Genomic DNA, 19,034 nt, shown 5'->3' with positions numbered 1-19,034 from the left:
GGTTCGAACCCCACTGTCGGCAGCCTTGAAAATGGTTTTCCGTGGTTTCCCATTTTCACACCAGGCAAATGCTGGGGCTGTACCTTAATTAAGGCCACGGCCGCTTCCTTCCCACTCCTAGCCCTTCCCTGTCCCATCGTCGCCATAAGACCTATCTGTGTCGGTGCGACGTAAAGCAACTAACAAAAAAAAAAGTCCCTAGCAAGAACTAGTGCACGCTGGCCAAACACCATCAGTTAGAAAACTGGGACTGGCCTCTGCATCTGACAATTTCTAATATTAAAAAAAACACAATATCAAAATAGCCTGCAGAACCTCCCACACCAACTCCAAACTCGTTTTCAATCCACACACTGTCAATAATAACATTAATAATAGATATTTGAACTCCGGAGTTTACAAATTAGAATGCCAATCCTGTAATTCCAGCTCTATAGGTCAAATAGGCCGCGATTTTGTCATAAGATACGCCGAACATTGCAACACTCTCAAATATAATCGATTTTCAGTTATGAGTGAACATAAAGCATCCAGCCACAAATACACTTCAATAGATAAAGATCTTAAAATCTTGCATTATGAGCAAAAAGGCACCTTGCTCAACATTCTCGAGAGCATCCACATCGATTTAGATCAGTTTATGAACCCCTCTGACAACTTAAATGAAATCAACGGAAAAAAAAACCCATTCTACTTGAAGTGTTCATTCCATATACTTGTCAGAACTTCCATAATATGAACAAACCCTGCCTCCATCTTTCCAACTCACCACCACTCCCCACTCCCCACCCACTCCCCACCCACTCCCCACCCACTCCCCACCCACTCCCCACCCACTCCCCACCAGCCCTACACCACCCCTTTCCCCTCCGCTCCTTCCATCCGCGCAAATACAGCTGAGCCAACAATAGACTCGATCGTACGAACGGGACCGTTACTTTGAGAAGGCCAGGTCGTTTTGAGAGAACAACCACCGCCTAAACACCGTAAGTTTAAAGCTTTCTTGACACCCATTTTACACTTTTTACTCGTCAGCCCAAGTTTCTCATACAACATTTTTTTCCATTACAGATTGGAACTTCATTGACGGTTTCCACTAGATCACTTACAGTTTACCATGAATCTGTCATCTGCTCTAACACAGCTTCTCAAATTTTGTCGTGGCCCTCCCGACCTTTTAAAATAAGGCAAACAAAGCAGCCAACGTTGTGAAACAATAATGGAGAATGGGTCCACTAGATTGAGAAGATATTGAGAATGCTGCTGCTCTAAAGTTTTAACCCTTACCCCTCGAATTAAAGTTCTCTGTGTTGTCTCTACTACTCGTATTTTAAATGTAAATTTTTATCTTATATTACCTGTATTCATCTTTCATGATTTGGAGATAGCACTTGCTTTTAAATGATGTAGTTAGGCTATACACGTTTTCAGCAAGCTATACTGCAGCAAATAAAAGCAATATGTGGAATTTAAGACAAATTATTTTGCATTTTTATTAATATTATTATTATCATCGTTATCGCATACCGATTGGTTCCGTTAATAATTTCAGTGTACAAATTTGAAATCTGGATCTGCTGGTTTATAATTGTGCCAGCCGTCAGCATCAGGTACATGTTGGGTTACGGTACACAAACCGACCATCGTCAGTTCACTTTTAGGCATCGTGAAATGCTATTAGATATATTCATTAGGAGCAGAGGTGCAAAAATACTGTGGTTTTGTGTGTTGCCTGACATATACATCATATACTGTATATGACTAGAAGAGCACATGGCGACCATGTTTGTTTACTATCGCTCGAGCTTTCGTGTGCGTGAGGGGACAGATGACGGCTACACTGCCATCTAAATAATAGGTTTTTGACTGATTGTCAAATGGTATCTGGATTCTACAAAGTTCCACGCTGAACCAAAAGATGGCAGTACAGTATATCATAGTGTAATTTGTCGGCTAAGAGACGGCAGACGAGCGGTGGGCGATGAAATGTCATGTCGGGTCTCCCCCGACATGCGACCAGAACAGGATTGTTGTAATGTCGGGCCTCACCTGACAGACGATTGGTAAGGGTTAAATTTCATTGGCGTTTTTCCATCACTTGTCACGTGCATTTCGCCTGCACATTATCTCAGGCTTGGTTTCTCAAACTTTTTCGCTCCCGCTCCCCTCCTAGCCATTTAATGTGATGGTGTTTCTGCAAAGGCAGACTATCAACCTGAGTTTTCGACACAGTGATTTCATCCTGTTTTGAATTGTTATGAAACCAAATTTTTTAAACTAAGAAGTCCGCAACCTTGCTATGTGCACTTTTTGTTCGTTTCCATCTGTATCATTTTTCATTTTTTTTTTCTTAGGTAACACAGTTTTTAGATTCAGTTATGTTTTGTATTAACCCCTGTTTTCATAGAATTTCAACGCAACGAGTTGTTGTTTGCTCCACATGGTGTAAATATTGTATATTGGGTTGTTTTTATTTCCAATATCTTTTTGTCTTCTCATTTGTTCCTTCATTAGGTTTTTTGGCAGTTTTTAGCTTAATAATGTAAATTGGTTCGACCCCCCCCCCTTTTTTTTTTTTCTTCTCTGAAGATGGCTCAAATGAGCCAAAACATGTTTGAATAATTTGATTACTCCATCTAATGATGGAATTATATGATGTATAGAATTAGAACGATACACTTAATTTTACCTTTGTAAAGTGAAAACCGTCAATACAGAATGATTCTAATATCTTTTAATGTAAAAGACTATAAATCGTTACCATACTTAAAAACAGAACTAATACAAAGCACCTATGTCAAGAATAACAGACTATAGTCAAGAGTCTAATACTGATCAATCAATACTGATCTGCATTTAGGGCAGTCGCCCAGGTGGCAGATTCCCTATCTGTTGCTTTCCTAGCCTTTTCCGAAATGATTTCAAAGAAATTGGAAATTTATTGAACATCTCCCTTGGTAAGTTATTCCAATCCCTAACTCCCCTTCCTATAAATGAATATTTGCCCCAGTTTGTCCTCTTGAATTCCAACTTTATCTTCATATTGTGATCTTTCCTACTTTTATAGACGCCATTCGAACCTATTCGTCTACTAATGTCATTCCACGCCATCTCTCCGCTGACAGCTCGGAACATACCACTTAGTCGAGCAGCTCTTCTTCTTTCTCTCAATTCTTCCCAACCCAAACATTGCAACATTTTTGTAACGCTACTCTTTTGTCGGAAATCACCCAGAACAAATCGAGCTGCTTTTCTTTGGATTTTTTCCAGTTCTTGAATCAGGTAATCCTGGTGAGGGTCCCATACACTGGAACCATACTCTAGTTGGGGTCTTACCAGAGACTTATATGCACTCTCCTTTACATCCTTACTACAACCCCTAAACACCCTCATAACCATGTGCAGAGATCGGTACCCTTTATTTACAATCCCATTTATGTGATTACCCCAGTGAAGATCTTTCCTTATATTAACACCTAGATACTTACAATGATCCCCAAAAGGAACTTTCACCCCATCAACGCAGTAATTAAAACTGAGAGGACTTTTCCTATTTGTGAAACTCACAACCTGACTTTTAGGCCCGTTTATCAACATACCATTGCCTGCTGTCCATCTCACAATATTTTCGAGGTCACGTTGCAGTTGCTCACAATCTTGTAACTTATTTATCACTCTATAGAGAATAACATCATCCGCAAAAAGCCTTACCTCCGATTCCACTCCTTTACTCATATCATTTATATATATAAGAAAACATAAAGGTCCGATAACACTGCCCTGAGGAACTCCCCTCTCAACAATTACAGGGTCAGACAAAGCTTCACCTACTCTAACTGTCTGAGATCTATTTTCTAGAAATATAGCAACCCATTCAATCACTCTTTTGTCTATTCCAATTGCACTCATTTTTGCCAGTAGTCTCCCATGATCCACCCTATCAAATCTTTTAGACATGTCAATCGCGATACAGTCCATTTGACCTCCAGAATCCAAGATATCTGCTATATCTTGCTGGAATCCTACAAGTTGAGCTTCAGTGGAATAACCTTTCCTAAAACCGAATTGCCTTCTATCGAACCAGTTATTAATTTCACAAACATGTCTAATATAATCAGAAAGAATGCCTTCCCAAAGCTTACATACAATGCATGTCAACACATAGTTAGGGAACACGTGTGTTTGAAAGTGTACGAAAAACCTGTGCTCCCTAATGTTGAATCGGTAGACCTTGGTTATTTTCGAGATTTGTATTGGCAACCTTTGAAACACAAACTGTGAATCAAGTAGGCATCGCCATGAGACATTTGGCGTACACTTAACGTACTAGTACTGTTGTTGTTTACACAGCAGAGCCGAAATATAGAATTCTTGCTAGGAACAAGATTCTCATGGAAAAATGTTATATAATGTGTGTGTGACACAGTTGTTGGCTTAAGAAAATAAAGGTTTAGAAAATTCATATCGATCGATCATACTATCGATTCAATTCAGATTTCATTTCCATTCAGTGGCAGTATTACCGGAATCGGGAGAGCTCCCTCCTTACTCCCCACCCCGTAAAACCAGGTGTCACTAAAAGTTGCGCGTACTGTATTAAGCTGTGTGATTGGTGGTTCTTTCCATCGCTCTTTGGCCGTTGAAAAACATTTCTTTCCACTGAAATAAATGACCACTTATATCTTATTTTTAAGAAAAATTCATTGTTTCTAAAAAGATAAGTGTTCATTTCAGATAAAACGGAGAATTTCATATCTATTTTGCATAAATTGTATAATTTCACATTTTGAACCATTATCACATTTTATCGCCAATTAGAAATCGCTAAAAAACACTCGTATGGGTCATATAAGGTGAAGGCACTTACGCTGACAAAGTTTCAACATATTTCGCATTTATCGCAAATGCTAAAAACCACAAACTCTATTGATGACGAATCGGGTGAGGCAGAGAAACCTGAAATATTGACTTTTTACAACCTATCGAAATGGGGAGTGGATGTCGTTGATAAGCTTAAAGCATCTTATACAGTGTCACGAACGAGCAGACGATGGACCCTGACATTGTTTTACACTCTGCTCAACGCAGGTGGCAGCAACCGTTTCATAATTCTACAAAACAAAGTTGACATAAACCGTCGACATCTTTGAAGACACTAGCAACTGAGCTATACCACGATTACATGTAGTATCGCTTCTCTCTTCAAAATATTCCCCAACGAATCAAGCTGATACTATGCAATATTCTTGGGACAGGAAGAGAAGAAGAAAGGCCTGAGAGGATTAACCAAAACCCTGGCAAATGTGCCTTCTGTAACAGAACAAGAAACAGAAGGACAAAGGCTTTCTGTGCTACCTGCTCTCTGTACATATACCGGAAGCGCACTGTCTTCACTTGTCAAGCCTGCAGTATGGGGATAGCAGATGAAGATGAAGGAAATGAAGATGGCAGTTTTATTATCTAAGGATACGGTCAGCTCACGAATATAATGAAGATTGATAAATAAATTGTCTTTAGTGAACAGTAAAAGGGGCTGCCTGGCCGAGGCGGTAAAGGCGTGCTCGGTTCGCCCGGAAGGACGTGGGTTCGAATCCCCAACAGGAAGTCGTAAAATTTTAAGAAACAAGATTTTCACTTCCAGAGGTGCACATGGCCCTGAGGTTCACTCAGCCTACACCAAAACTGAGTACCAGGTTAATTCCTGGGGGCAAAGGCGGCCGGGCGTAGAGCTAACCACTCTACCCCATCAAGTGACGAGGTTACGGATAGCCTTTACCTTCCACCCCTCCAAGGGTCTTCATGGCCTGTATGGAGATGGCTTTGCTTTGCTTTGTGAACAGTAAAACTCTAATTGCTGTTACCCTTCTATCTGTTGTAGCCTTTAAAGCGATAACATTGCTCTGACCATTGCACTGTTTACCTTGTTTATATTGCTGTAACATTGTTTTATACCTATTTTTACCGATAGTTGTAAATTACTCCTACATTGTAGTATACATTTTTACCAGTTTACTTTCGTAAATTCTGTGCCGGTCTCGCGGTATACGGGTAGTGTGCCTGCCTCTTACCCGGAGGCCCCGATTTCGATTCCCGGGGATTTTTACCTGCATCTGAGGGCTGGTCGAGGTCCACTCAACCTACGTGATTTTACAATTGAGGAGCTATTGACGGTGAGATAGCGGCTCCGGTGTGGAAAGCCAAAAATAACGGCAGAGAGGATCTGTTGTGCTGACCACACAACACCTCGTAATCTGTAGGCCTTCGGGGTGAGCAGTGGTTGCTTGGTGGGCCATGGCCCTTTGGGGCTCTTGTGCCATGGGGCGGGGGGAGAAGTTCGTAAATTCTGTGTACCTATGTTCTTCCCACTTCACTGTATTTTGATGTGTCTTTTAAAGTAGAACATAATATTAGTTATTGTATTATTTTAAAGCACTATTTAAAAGTGAACAAATAATATTTGTATTTTTAATGGTGAAAATAGAGAGCAAAGAAAAAACATAGCAACATAACAAAATAAATAGCAAATTGAAATGATATTGTGTTCTTGTGGTCTTTTCCACCGCACGCGACGACTGATGTTACACTGCCTCGTGCGATGTCCCGAGGGTTAAGAGATCCCTTGTATGGATCTGCTTGTGCTCTGTTATCCTGCATCCTCAGTACTTGTCCAGCCCAGCGCAGTCTGTTGGATTCTATCACACAAATCATAGTGTGTTAGCTGCCTCTGTGGATCCGTGGTAGTGTGTTGGCCTTCGGATCCCAAGATAGCGGGTTCAAACCCGGCAGAGGTAGTCGGATTTTTGAAGGGCTGAAAAAGTCCATTCGACACTCCATGTCATACGATGTCGGCATGTAAAAGATCTCTGGTGATACATTTGCTATTTACCTGACAAAATTCATTAAATCTCAGCCATAGTCGCCCAAGAGAGGTCCGGTTTACTCTGTCTGCTATCTAGTGGGCCTTGAGTAAAACGGAACGTCGAAATTGACGAGCAGACAGCCAGATGGCGTCAAATCGAAATGTCTGCACACGGTAGCTGAGGCCATACGATTATTATTATTATTATTATTATTATTATTATTATTATTATTATTATTATTATTATTATTATTATTATTATTATAGTGTGTTGTTGAGAGAGGGTGTAAATCTCATAATTAGATCTTTTTTGGTAGCTTTGAGAGATAAGATCGAACCATGGACCAAATATTTTTAAAACTTTATTCTCAAAGATTTGCAACTGCTGCTGCTCCTTTTTGGTTATACTCCATGTCTCGGAACCATACATAAGTACTGGTCGAATGATTGTATTGTAGATAATCATTTTTGCATTCTTTGTTAAAAACTTGGAACCTAATATAGAGCTCATAGAGTAAAATGCCTTATTTGTATTCTTAATTCTAGCTTGGTGTTCCTGTTGCCTTCGGTTTTGCTCATCGATTAATACACCAAGGAATTTAAACTCCTCTACTCTTTTAAATATATAGAAGTCCGTTATAGCAAGAATTCACAACAGCGAAAAATATACTTGCTATAGCGGATTGTCGTTATATCCGATTTTTTGAAAAGTAGGGAAAACCCCCATACCCATTAAAATAGGATGAATGAATGAATGAATGAATGAATGAATAGGATAGGATTGAACGGCAATCAGTTTGTTCAAAACTTGTGTTTTCGTGGATAATATCCACACAACGGATTAATTGTTTGTTATTTATTTGAAATCCGATGCTACGTAAAAGTGTAGGTTTAATTTCATTCTGAAAATATTATAGTACCGTATTTCTCCGAATTTCCTTCAAAAAATTTAATCAGGCTTAAAAAGTGCTTTCTAAACTTGTATGAATGCCATTCTTGTACAGTATGCATTTTAATGGTATTTTCAGACACCAAACATTGGCTTTAGTTATGCTGTATTTTTTTTTTTTTTGTGCGGCTGCACAACTTTTTTATTTCCGTGGGTTTAATAACCATTACGTTAAAATTGGCATCATAATATCGAAGAGAACCCGTTGAAAATTTGCCAGCAATACTTATTCTACGTGTCTCTACGGTACAACGATCCTTCAGGAAATATTCTTGTTTACTATAAAACTCTGTTACTTACTTGCCCTTCTCGCTTGCTGCGTTTGGCCAACTTCAGCGGCTAGCGATGTATAGGCCTAATCGCGGACGTTGAAGGTCAATGAACAATTTTATTGCGCCACGGGATGGCCATTCTGCCCTTGCGTTTTTCGTTCACATATCTCACAATTTCATCATCGACTTATTTAAAGCGTCCTTGTTGCGGGCCACTGAATGCATTTTTTGTAGTGTACACAATTTTAAGCTATCTTTGTCTTTATGCTGACGCTGAATATTAGTTAGGCCTGTGCCGTATCTTGCGACTGCAAAATTATTCTACATTTCCAAGTGTTTAGTAACCATTAACTTAAAATTGGCATCATAATGTCGACGGGGACCCTTTGAAAATTTGCCAGCAATACCTGTTCCACCTATCTTTACAATACGACGAGCCATAACGAAAATATTTCTGCTGTCTGAAAAACTTAATTTTACTAAACGTCAGGTACAGTAGACACGTTATAACTCTGCTACTGAGTAGCTGTGGCCTTTCTAAGAATTTGAAGGTTCGCATGTTTTCAGGCATTTTGCAGATTTGAGAAACTTTTTTGTAGAGCCTAATAGAAAGTCATTCTATCTTCACTATTTCCCTGAGATCCAGTTACGTTACACAGAGGCATTGTACAACCGGTTGCTGCGGCTAGCGATGTATATCTGAAGAGGCAGTCGTTTATTGTCAGTGAGTTTTGTGTGTGTGCGCTCGCGCGGGAGTGAAAATAAGCAGTGTGGTTACTGTGATAGTTGCCAGTGGTGTTCAGTACTGTTAGGCCGCGAATGAATGACAACCCTTGATTTATCATCTGAGATACTAGAAAGAAACTTCGTCTTGAACTCGGAGAAATACAGTATCCCTCCAGAGGCTTCTGTGGCAAACACTTCAGTTTTCTTCTTCAGACGGCGTCACCTAATCTAACCGTATGTGTATCATGAAAACATATTTCAAACGCATGTAGAGAAATTATAACATCCTCGCTAAAAATGTACATGGGAGAAGCTTTTCCAAAATTTTTCTAGACGCGAGAAAATATAAACTATCCTCTGAAATCAGTGATGTACTCTGCTATATCTTGAGGTGTATCACGTTCTTACTTAATTTTAGAATATACCATTAAAATTAAGAGATCGTTTACTTCAGCCTTTATTTTTAACGAGTTAACAACTACTCTCAACCACGTTATTTATGCATTTATTATGAAAACGTGTTATCCTCTTTCATTTCGAATTTTCTTCAGAGAACAGCAATCAACAGGTATTGCTAATCCACTCTAACATCGCCTTTGAATTTAGACGAGAGAGCTTGCAAATGCCCATAGTGAGAAAACTACATCGTTGCGAACATGATCGATAGCATTTTGTGGCAAACATTAAAGTTTTCTTATTCAAACAGCATCACCTGTCCTAACTTAACTGTACTATACATATGATGAAAATATACTTCAAGCACCAGTAGAAAAATTATAACCTTCTCGCTATAAATTTATATGATAATAGCCTTTCCGTAATTTAACAGACGCGAGGAAACATAAACTAACCTCTGAAATCAATGATGCACTCTGCCATACCTTGAGGTGTATCCCATTCTTACTTAATTGCAGTATTTAGCATTAAAATTAAGCAATTGTTTATTCAGCCTTTAATTTTAATGAGTGAAGAACTGATATTGGACATGTTATTTACGCATTTATTACGAAAAAAGTTCTCTTTCATTTTGAATTTTCTTTACGGAACAGCAGTCGACGGGTATTACTAACTGACTCCGACATCGCCTTCGAATGTTAATGAGAGAGCTCGCTAGTGGACATAGCGAGGATACGATACTGAATATAATCGATCGCATGCAACATAATTGCTGGGGTGCATAAATATCGGTAGCGAAAAAAATTCTGTGCGCTTAATTGCTCGTAATACCGGATGCGTCAGTGATAGGCCTCTCGCTGTAACCGAAGTATAATACACAGTTGAATATAGGAATTTTGAAGGGACACACAATAATTGTCGTTATAACAGAGTTCTCGTATGCCGTACTCGCTATAGTGGACTTCTACTGTATTTCCCAATTTTCAAAGGCAATCTGTCAACCTCCTCATGATTCGGTCTCTGTACAACCATGTAATGTGTCTTTTTATCATTTACCTGTAAGCCAATTTTTGCTGCCATTTTCTCTAGTTCTACAAATAACTGCCTAATTTCTAATTCATTGCAGCCAATAAGAACAATATCATCATGATGGAATAAGAATATTATTGTGTAGGGCAAGAAATTTTTAACAATATTTGTTGATGAAACACAGTTATTTGTTAGGTCAAATGTTAAAATAATTTAACAATTTATAGACATGATAATTAGTTTTTGGGCTTTTATCTTGTCAAGAAAACACGTGAAATTCTTTATGTTTCGCAGAGAAGTTTGCTCTGTGTCGCAGGAGAAAATCTCTTCTCACCAGGAAAACATCCCTAATAATTCTCTGCAAAACGTAAAGAATTTCACCTTGTTTTCTTGACACAGCCAAAGCCCAAAAGGTTATCATATCTGTAACTACGAGCCGTGAAAGCATCCATCTAAATTTAACAACTTGTTAAGTATCAGTATCAACCTTTCACTATGTTATGCAGTGAAGGTGATGTTGTTTCACATGAACTACTGAGAATTTTATTCTTTATTTTTCAGTGGTTCCACCTTTTGTACCTGTGGTAAATGGCGTGGACGATACTTCCAACTTCGTCGAGTTTGAACATGAGGTTCCAGCTCTTTCCATTGAGAACTTCAAAACACGCAAGGAATTCAGCGGCAAGGATTTACCCTTCATTGGCTTCACGTACACCCACGATGTGAACCCCAGTCATTTGTAAGAAATTGTTCCATTGGATTTTAGTGACATTTTTTGTGAATTATTCATAATTGGTTCTTTATACCAATATTCATATCCCAAAATTCTTGATTATTCTTATCTTTTCTTTTTTATACGTGCTGCTACTCACGCTCTTATGTAGTGAGTATTTTTTTTTTTAATGTGGTGTTTGTACAAATGGATATAGAGTAAAACCTAGATTATCTGTCTCTTGTTTAACCTATCATCGGATTATCCAGTGGTCTTTCGGTTTTTAAAGTAATAAGTACTTTCTGGTAAAATTATGTGTGTCTGCGAGAATATAATAGTGTTTTGTATCTTATAAAAGTAGGGTATGAAGCGTCCAAGAAGAGATCCTATACAAGGCTACAGTTGCTATTCACACCACATGGTATTCTTATACATCATCTTTGTGGGAGCCTTATTGACTGCTGTCGAGATCAGCTTATCGAGCGTCACTGATCTCCCACAAAATTTTTAAAAGGCCAATCACCAATTTGCATCTTGTTGGCTGTAGTCATTTTAGCTTCAGATCTCATTTTGAACATTCTGCAACCCGAAGTTAATAAATTCAATTAATAATACAAATTGAAAGTTGAAGCAAAACTTTGAATTATTGAAAGATTCGAATATGGCGAATTGGTGGGTGACAATTTGCAAGTGTCGTCCAGTTTACGGAGCAAGAAGATGACATTTCACACTTAATTCTCGGACATTATTTTACTCCAGAGAATTAGAGTAGACATCAGAAAAGAAATTGCTGGTACTAAAGTTCAATGAAAGTACAGACTTCTTTGAAAGAACACAAAAACATGGTAAGAACAAGTCAAACGTATTATCTGTTCCTCCCCTTCCATTCATTGTGACTGATATTTGAGGTTTTACTGTACTCGTAATGTATGAGGGTGTGTTACAACTCTACAAGTATTTCTCATATCCAGCAACAATATGAACCTAGTCTACCTCCTTGGCTGGATGGTCAATGTAAAGGCCTTTAGTTCAGAAGGTCCTGCATTTAATTCTCAACTGGGTTGAGGATTTTAATCACATCTGGATAATTCTTCTGACTCAGACTGGGTGTGTGTTATCTCAACACACCACACTGCCAACCACAACAAAAACATGCTATAGTGAGTAACATCTCTTAACATAGGGTTGGCATTAGGAAGGTCAACCGGCAATAAAACAGGGCCAGATCCACGTAACATATATATACTGACTAGTCAACACCTTATCTAATTTATGTAAATTACAGTAAAGCAAATAGTATCCCTGTACTATGAGACTGTATTCTTGCCATACTGTTAATTTAAAACATGACACAGTGGCTGTATGAAGCGTTATTCCCTTGTTGAAAATTTAGCAAGTTTTCTTCAATTCTCACTTGAGGATCACTTTTCTCCTATCCTCCAATGTTAAAACAACCTTTGACTTATTAGATACAGTATATTACACATTCACTGTCTGAATACAGTATTATAACTGAACTCAAATTCTAAACTGCCAATAAGCATAACAGAAGAACACTATACAGATATGATTTCAACCAAAAAACATTTTGAAATGAGTTTGCACTTTGTTGGCTTATTTAAACATGTTGCCCCAGTACTTGTCGCAGACATTTTACAACTGCGTTTATTGGTAGGTTACGGAAAAGAGAGGATGGGGAAGAATGGCAATGTTCACTGTACCCCAGAAAAGAGAAACTACAATACTATTTGTATGGTCACATTGAGAACTTTCCTTGGATTATTAATATTACCTGATATTCAGTTATTCACACCCTTCATGCTGAATTTAAAACCCTATTTGGACCATCAAGTCATAACAGAACAACATTTATCTTCATTTTATTATCCTTGTTAATTCTTTTCAATAACTTCATGAGTCTGTTATCCTACATGTTTACAAGATCAACTTTATTACTGTGTGTCTGTCTCAGGGATGAACAAAGTATTTGAAGCTGTTATGACCGGCCGTTTATTCAGGTCAGTTTGTGAAGTGTGTCTGGACGTTGACCACAGTGTGTGATGTCCGCTTAAAGGAGGGGATATTAACACAGGCCTTGTGAGGAAATTCATTGATTTCTGAGAGGTGACTACTAAATGAAGGTGGCAGAGGCAGGTTCCACTGTATTTCAGTAGCTAACAAAATCAACTTGTGGCACAACACCTCGTTAGAGCATTGTACTGCCAAGATGAATGGCTGCAGATGCTGGGATGTCTCGTGGTCAGCTTGATGACATCCTCAGCTGTATTTTTTGGCTTTCTCTTTTATCTGACAGTTCCTCAGTCACTCTCACAAGGCTGAGTGAGCCCCATTCCAGTCCAATCGGTAATTAGCCATAAATTGAACCCAGAGCCTTTAAAGAAGAGGCAGGCACAATACCCCTACACCTCGGGACTGGCTATTTGTATAAGTAACACCCATTTTATTTTTATTGCTTGAGAACAGACAATATGCTTTCCTCCGTTGAGGGATTGCCATAAGACAAAGCCTACTTGACACTATGATTTTGTAATTTTAAAATGAGAGAGTTTGGAAAATCATTCAATAAACTTTGTAGTTGTCCACTGAATTGATTACACAATATTTAAATAGATCCTTTGAGAGCAGTCATTGCAGTTCTTAAAGCCGGTCTCCATGGATTAACATTTAACAACATGTTAAATGTTAAAACATGTTAAACATTTTAACTCTTAAATACTGTTTCATTTAACATTGTGTCCACACTTATAAACATGTTAAACTTGATTTTCTTTGTTTATATGCTTCTAGTTCATCATATCACTTTGTGTTAATACATTCAGGTGGTGTCTTGCATTTTCAAACAAGGACAATAGACTCAGATGAAGATTTGGCCTTTGTTATTGCCGCTGTTGCTTCTTGTAGGATTTTTAGAAGGATGATGATGATGCTTGTTGTTTAATGGGTCCTAACATCTAGGTCATCATCCCTTCTAGAGAAGGAATGGATAATGTGGGTACGACAATATCTGAATAGAAGGCACAATGTGGATGAAATTCCGAATGAGCTCAAAGTAGAAGACAGGTTTGGATTTAAAACTTCGAGAATGTCTGAGCATGATTTTAATGTAGTTTACCTACACAAACTTTGCTGAAGCTATGCCGACACCACACGAACAATGAATTGATTCAGCATGATTTCTGCAGTCCCACCAGAAAACACGCGAATGTGTTAAAAATGTTAACTTCAACATATCAAGTTAACATGTTCAGTCAACTATGAAGCAAATGTTCGTATACATGTCATTTTTAACATGTTGTTGTTAAATGTTAATCAGTGGAAACCCAGCTTTAGAACAAAGGCATTGTCGTCCTTGCAAAACTTTGCGAAGAAGCCAGGGATCATACCTCTCGCACCGACCATTAAGCCAGTGACTTCAATGTTGTCAAGTTGACACTTTGACTTGTAGTAAGGGATGGTTGGATTATAGACGGAGCATTTCTTGGTGTGTGCATCGGATGGTTCTTCGAGGTATGATTCTTCTTAACTCTTTTGCTGCAGAAGTCGACTTTTGTCGACTTGCTTCCCTATAGCATTCGCTGCGGTAATCGACTTTTGTCAACTTGGTAATTTCCTGCTATATTTTCCGCGCGCTTCTTTAATAAAGGCGCATTTAATAACACAAACATCTGCAGTCATGTATTGACTTTGTACTAAGCATTGTTTGAAAACGCTGCCGCCTATACTGGACCTATGTTTGTTATTTTTCGCCTGCCCGCCAACATTCCTGTCAGCTGTCTGGCCGATAGCAGGCTTCACTCAGCAGCTATGAGCACGCATAACATTAGGAATGACAGTGAAGCAATCTTCAATCTTTTAGTGGCCGATTCTGATTCAGACTGTTCAATAAATTTGGACAACGAAACAAGTGATGAAGTGCATAGTGATTGTTCGGAAGATAGTGCCAACGAGGAAGATCTTTGTTTTGTTTCAGACTGGCAGGATATTGGTGATGGCTTTGAAACTGCACTAATGAATGGAAGAATATTGTACAATAAGCTTCAAGAAAGGACAATTAATACTCCTGACTTCAGAAATTCTGTCATAATGGGACTTCTAAGAGAGTATCAGCGCAGTTCGCCAGCGAAACGAGGAAGACTTTCTGATTACATACCACAAGCGCACCTGACGGAGAGGCACTTTCTTTGGAGCACCAGGACAAGAGTCATAAACCTAATTGTGTTGTTTGTTCCATATTACCAGCAAAATGTTCAAAGAAAGGCAAGGGACTGTGCAAGAGAAAACAGACAGAATTTTTTTGTAAGAATAGCCCAGGACAGCCTGCAATGTGTCCAGTTCCAAGTTTGGAGATGCATCACAGTAATGTGTGTTTCAAGGTCAAATGTCACTGCTAAACTGCTGAAGTTGAGTTAAAAATGGTGCAATGGTTTATTATATGTCGCTCTCCTTTAAAAAATACAGTTTCAGTTCATTTGGAAAATACGAAAAAAATTACATTTTTCTGTAAGTGTTCTTTTTCAAAATAGCGCAGCGAAAGAGTTAAGGTTTAGTCTCAAGATGGTAAACATACATTAAATGGCAGAATGGTGCAGTCAAAAATATAAAATGGCATGACGGTGCAATCGAAATACAGAAAAACCAACATGACTGATTTTTTAAATAGACATTCAGCTTACTAGGTCATGTTGAGTAGATGTAGTGCATGCCAAAGAGATGTTAAATACAGAACAAGTGGCCAACTGGAAACGGGTAGGAACCGAACCTACAACTACTTTATCTCTTTGAATGCTCTACCAATTGAGATGTGATGGCCTAGGTCATTCTTGTCCTGTAGGCAGGGATCTGATGTGATGTTTTGGGTTCAGTTTCCACCAGTGTCTTAGCCATTTTTGTTTTATATTTAATGTCTCTTCATTATGTACTTCACAAAATCTAACAAGATGAAAGTCTAACAATGCAGTTGTGAAAGGTAAACACTTAGTTCAACACAACGGGTATCTGTGTACATCTACCCCTTAGTCCAGTTTCCTGATACAGGTTTGGTGATGAGGTGAGATAAAATTATATGGCATGTCTTTATGGCCTGATGCCCTTCCTGACACCAATCTCAGTTGAGGAGCTAATGAAGATGAAATGAATGATGGTGAATGAAATTAGGTAGCAGGTGGAAGGAATCATCTGTGGCCTATGAATAGGAACCTTCCTAGCATTTGCATTTTTTTAAATATGCAGAATACAGAAAACAATTCTCAGGACAGGCGACGGTGGGATTCGAGGCCACTCTTCTCCCATGTACAGAGTTTGGTGTTAACACGCGTGCTCACTCCGTTCGTATCTGTTATGAAAAGTATTTTACTATACTCTCAACTGAACAGCTTTCTGCAGTAGGGTTTGGTGAATGCCCATATTGAAAATGAGGTACATGAAGATATCTGAGCTCCAACACCAATTTGTAAACCAGATTATACTCTTCCTATATTACTGTCAATAATTCTCAACTTCAACTCTTCATTAACCAGACTGCATACACATTTTACTTTTAAGAAGTAGCATGGCGTTGTATTTCCAATTCTCTTAATTCAATGATTTGTTAATACTACATTCGGGAATTAAAAATTGTTGCAGTGAAGATTTGTAACTTATTTTACGTTGTGTTCAAGGTCGGAATCCAGCAGCTCTCCTCGCAAGAGCTCTGATGTGGAGTCTCAACTAGCTGCAAAGAAGAAAGAAATAGAGGATCTACATATTAAGTTGAAGATGGCAGAACAATCTCATAGGTAAGGTTTCGTAATCTTCTGTCCTGTGTGGATTTCACATTTAGTCAGGTCATGTAAAAATTCAAGTATGTGAATTGAAAATTAAACATTTTTTCATACAGTACAACCCCTCTTGAGCGATCTCATAGGGATTTATCTGATCCTTAAATACCGATAGGGGTTTTCCTTGAAGGTTCATGTAAAAATCCAGTATGTTAAATGAAGTAATGTTATTGTGTCCTCTGCTAATTTAATGTTCATAATTAGGGATGATATAACTGGTCAAAGAGAGTGAACGCCCGAGAGGGCGATGCCGTGAGCAATATTTGTTAGCGCTTTGGGCAGTGCCAACAAGGTGGACTATGTAGTGAACCATGCCTGTGGTCCCCGTGAATATCTTGTAACTTCATTCTGATTTTGCATTATTTACAGTCAGCTTTGTGTCACTCAATATTTTTTGGAATGTCTTCTGGGTTATGTCTTGTGAGGAGGAGAAAGGGATAGCTATGGCTTTCCTCTCATATAGGCGATGTTGCAGCCGTTTCAACTATATGCTATGGAACACTCTCGTTCATTTCGGGAGTGTTAGATGATTTGTCTCTTCAAGTAATTTGAGGTAACAATATCCCTTCATTCTTTTCCTTTGTTTTGACGTGTTTGCCATGGATATCTTAAAGATGTGTCTTGACTTGCATTTTAATAGGCGTTGTGTGGCTCGAGCCTAGTTTTATCTTGTGTGTGTGTTTATGGCTGAATATCCGTGTGGTTGGAAACTGTTGTGTTGTTTGCATTATGGCCTGTGGTACTGCTATGATGTAATTATCACTGTCACGATCTTGTTATGAACTGTTACTAGGTTATTGTAATACTCTGGCACCATGTGGTGACCCTATGTTAGGCCGGAGCTACTGCTCATTGACAGAGTACAGGTTTAACATCAATATTACTGATGATAATAATAATAACTGAACACTTTTGTGCGCAGTGGAATATAGCCCAGAGGGATCTGGAACCTAGAGGATGGTAACAAGATATAAAACTAAATGAAAAGATAATTTTGATGATAATAATAATAATAACAACCCTTTACTAGAATACGATGCATGTGTGTACTGAACCGACCAGCGGGTACAAAGCATAACAAATATAATTCGATGGATACTGAGACAAATATTGAAAGTGTATGGTACATGTTTAGTTTAAATACTTTATATAGTTAATACAGATGCGTAGACGTGGAAACACTTATGCCAAATCGTTAACAAGTCTCATAAATTTAACTGAATAAGTAACACAATTCAAATGAATCAACAGTGAGATTGATCAAACGATTGTTGAGTTCATTACAATTCAGTCCTAAATTTAAATACCTAATACCATACAGTACCAATATAAATGGTCCGTTATTGAACATTATAAATTTTCCAGCTAACTCATTCCTGGTTGCCAGTGTTTCGCCCTCGTGTGCTAGGTTGGGCTCATCAGTTGGTACCTAGCACACCTACCAAGACACTGGCTAGTGCATACCAGGGAGGCCACTGCTAGGCTACTTGGAGCCACTGGCAATGCCATTGCACTATAAGAGACTTTGTCTCCTTACCAAAAATTGATGCCTGCTTGGCCATCAGATGATATAGATGTTGATTCCCATAGGGAATCTGAAATATTTGTCCCGAATGAGTAAATTTATAATACCAATATAAATGGTCCGTTATTGGACATTATAAATTTTCCAGCTAACTCATTCCTGGTTGCCAGCGTAGCGTACGGAGTGGCCTCCACGGTATGCACTAGCCAGCGTCTTGGTAGGTGTGCTAGGTACCAACTGATGAGCCCAACCTAGCACACGAGGGCAAAATGCTGGCAACCAGGAATGAGTTGGCTGGAAAATTTATAATGTCCAATAACGGACCATTTATATTGGTATTATAAATTTATTCGGGACAAATATTTCAGATTCCCTAGGGGAATCAACATCTATATCACATAATACCATGCAATCGTACAAAATTTCAAACAAGATGAGGGGTGGAGGCGGGATGGGAATGAGGGAACCGAGAGACACGACTGACGCCAAAAGAGTTCTAATAGGAGTAAGGGCAGTCACATGAAGATAGAATTTGCTTGAAGTGTGAAGTAGTTAAAAATACGGTAAAGCGTGTAAGTCTAAGCTTGTGTTATGGATCAGTAGTCAAAAACAAAAAAGGATTTTAGTGCCTTGCAATTGCGTGACTCTCCCAACTCCGTCATTACTTAGCAAGATGTGTGGATGAATGCGACGATATTTTTACATGACTTGTTCTCTATGTCTCACCTG

At 38.6% G+C, this 19,034-nt stretch overlaps 1 protein-coding gene across 1 annotated transcript in view; it reads left to right on the top strand.

Moving 5' to 3' along the window:
• sti (sticky) overlaps window positions 1-19,034 on the top strand; it is a 252,717-nt gene that overhangs the window by 21,432 nt on the left and 212,251 nt on the right. Inside the window, exons 5-6 of the mRNA XM_068230935.1 lie at window positions 10,793-10,970; window positions 16,622-16,738. Of these exons, the coding sequence (XP_068087036.1) occupies window positions 10,793-10,970; window positions 16,622-16,738 (295 nt within the window). The remainder of the gene's footprint in view (window positions 1-10,792; window positions 10,971-16,621; window positions 16,739-19,034) is intronic.

The sequence above is a fragment of the Anabrus simplex genome, chromosome X (assembly GCF_040414725.1).
Source record: "Anabrus simplex isolate iqAnaSimp1 chromosome X, ASM4041472v1, whole genome shotgun sequence".
NCBI classification, from domain to species: Eukaryota; Metazoa; Arthropoda; class Insecta; order Orthoptera; family Tettigoniidae; genus Anabrus; species Anabrus simplex.
This window is presented reverse-complemented; position numbering and strand designations above follow the sequence as displayed.